This window comes from Sinocyclocheilus anshuiensis, unplaced genomic scaffold (genome assembly GCF_001515605.1).
Source record: "Sinocyclocheilus anshuiensis isolate Anshui unplaced genomic scaffold, SAMN03320099.WGS_v1.1 scaffold1524, whole genome shotgun sequence".
In the NCBI taxonomy this organism is placed as follows: Eukaryota; Metazoa; Chordata; class Actinopteri; order Cypriniformes; family Cyprinidae; genus Sinocyclocheilus; species Sinocyclocheilus anshuiensis.
In genome coordinates this window covers 413,314-416,171 of record NW_015559670.1, presented here as the reverse complement: position 1 = coordinate 416,171, position 2,858 = coordinate 413,314, and the positions used below count along the sequence as shown (strand labels likewise).

Below are 2,858 nucleotides of genomic sequence, written 5' to 3'. Positions count from 1 at the left end.
CACACACACACAGATGTACAAACCAATGAGACCAGGGCTCAAATGAATATAGCTTTAATTTATCAGCGTGCTCTGAGACAAAATATACCATAAGTAAACAATTCTCATTTTCTTGATATCTTACAAGTAATAATCTTTATGGTTCAATCACAAAAATTTATATCTTATTCGTTTACACTTTATTAGAAAAAAGAAAGGAAAACACACACACACACAACAATCACTAACAATTATCCTTCAACACAATCACACTTATCAGTGAGTCTCTTGTACACACACTTGTACAGACACACACAAGCCCTCATTATATCCATTCAAGAAAGGGGAATTTTTGAGAATGAATAAAATAATGAATCATGTAATAAAAAAAGGAAAGAGGGTTATTTTGGACCCTGGGACTTCACAAAATGTAATATCTCTAATCGCTTGTTCAACAATCTCGAGTGTCATTATTCTGTGTTCTCAGCATATCAGGATTTTTCAAGAAGCATTTTATGGCTAAATACACACTTACTGTTAATCTGGGTTGATGCTTATTCCCAGATTCATTTCTAACTGAAACGAGGGATAATTTGGCAGGAAAAAACATACATTCCTGAAGAAAAAAAGTCTCTGTATGTGATTCTTTTCACTGTAAGGCAGTTCACAGAGACATGACGAAGTTCACAAATGTCTTTAGCCTTTTCTCCCTTTATTTTCCCCCTTTTTTAGGTCAGGAGTAAATAACAGTGGCAGCCAACACAATCACAGCACAGGCCAACATTAACAACTGGAATCTTAAGATGCTTTGGCCTGGGAATTTTGCTAAAAAAGGGAGTGAAGATCTGTTTCATGGGTGAATCTAACACGTCCGGGTCATATTTCACCCCAAAATCAAAAGAAAGAAATAGGAAATATATTGCTTAAAGAAAATTAAGCCTATTTTTATTTTAAAATTTCACATTGTGAGAATATTTTTTTTTAAATAAAATTAAGTACATTTCACCCAAATTCTTACTGTAATGCAAAAAAACAAAAACAAAAAAAATGTGAAAAAATATATTATTTTGAATGGTAAAGTATTGCATGGTATTTATCGTACAACGTTTCTACTGATTTAAATAATACCGTTTTTTTTTTACCGTAATACAATTAAAATTCTGCATTAAAGTAATGACAACCTAGAAAAAATGTGAATAATGGGAATTGCAAAAAATAAAAATGAAATAAAAGTAAAATTTTCTGACCTATTACAGCAATGAGAATTTGGGTAAAATGTGTTTTATCACAATGTAAACATTTTTAAAGCTCCTAAAAACAGGCATAATGTAACCTTTTTTTTTCATTTTGATTTGTTTGTGAAATGTTACTTGAACATGTTTTTTTTTTTTTTTTGTAAAATTCACCCTCAAACTTCTGAAAGGTGGAATGTGTCTCAAAACTTACCTAGACAGCACTTTTGGCCACCATAAATACTTAATGAGTTTTGAGACTATATTTACTATTTAATTATTTCATTGTGCCTCATTCTGTTGGCTAAAGTTTTCCCATTTCCCCCATTATAACAGCTGATGCTGCATCTGCACACAATCTCTCTCTCTCTCTCACACACACACACACACACACACACACACACACATCAAAATATCATAAAAAAGCAGCAATGTAGTCTGTCCTGTATGAGTGTCCTGTTGAGTCTCTCAGGTCCTGGAACAGCAGGTAGAAGTAGAGAAACGCTCCAGTAATCTCACGTGTACATTAGCGCACGTTCAGCGCACTAGTGTGAAGGCCCTGTGTTCTTAGAAGTCCGTGTGTCCTGGGTTAAACCAGGCTCCTGGGTGTACCGTTCAGTGCTGTGGATTTGAGTCGGGCCAGGCCGTTACCGCTGCTGCTGGGGGGGCTGGAGTGCACCGCCGCTCCTGTCCTCTGGGTGGAGCTGCTCACCTCGAATACCTCGTGGATGGCCTTTCGAAAGCAGTGGAAGTTGTAGTCTATCAAACCTGTGGAAGATAGAGACATGAGCCATGTGCGAAATTGCAAACGCGACATCTTTAAGAAAGAAACACTGTGGTGCTTTTATCATTTTGTTGGTTAGAGCAGTCTGAAATATCAACTATTCAGCCACTCACATAGCGTGTATGGAAGCCCGTTTCTGCCACTGAATAAAAAATAAAAAAGGTAATTGCGACTTTTTATCTCGCAATTCAGACTTTTTTTTCTCAGAATTGCGTGATACAAACTAACAATTCTGACTTTTTTCTCAGAATTGAGTGATACAAACTCGCAATTCTGACTTTTTCTCAAAATTGTGAGATATAAACTCGCAATTGCGAGTCAGAAAGTCATAATTGTGAGATATAAACTTGCAATTCTGAGAAATAAAGTCAGAATTGCGTGATATAAACTCGCAATTCTGACTTTTTTTCTCAGAATTGAGTTTATATCTCGCAATTCTGACTTTATAACACGCAATTGCGAGTTTATATCTCACAATTCAGAGAAAGAAAAGTCAGAATTGCGAGTTTTTATCTCGCAATTGTGACTTTATCTCGCAATTCTGACTTTTTTATTGCGAGTTTATATCTCACAATTCTGAGAAAAAGTCAGAATTGCGAGTCTGTATCACTCAATTCTGAGAAAAAAAAGTCAGAATTGTGAGATAAAAAGTTGCAATAACCTTTTTTTATTTTTTATTCAGTGGCGGAAACGGGCTTCCATATAGCGTGAGACCAACCAATGGAAGAACAAACATTTTGGAAAAATTTGACACTCTTAAAGGGCTAGTTCACCCAGAAATGAAAATTCTATCATTAATTACTCACCCTCGTGTCGTTCCAAACCCGTAAGACCTTCGTTCATCTTCGGAACACAAATTAGGA

The 2,858-nt window shown here is 35.6% G+C and overlaps 1 protein-coding gene across 1 annotated transcript in view; it reads right to left on the bottom strand.

Moving 5' to 3' along the window:
• Positions 1-1,340: 1,340 nt before the first annotated feature.
• LOC107681629 (ras-related GTP-binding protein C-like) overlaps positions 1,341-2,858 on the bottom strand; it is an 11,823-nt gene continuing 10,305 nt past the window's right edge. Inside the window, exon 7 of the mRNA XM_016477948.1 lies at positions 1,341-1,979. Coding sequence (XP_016333434.1) covers positions 1,801-1,979 — 179 coding nt within the window. The 3' untranslated portion in view covers positions 1,341-1,800. The remainder of the gene's footprint in view (positions 1,980-2,858) is intronic.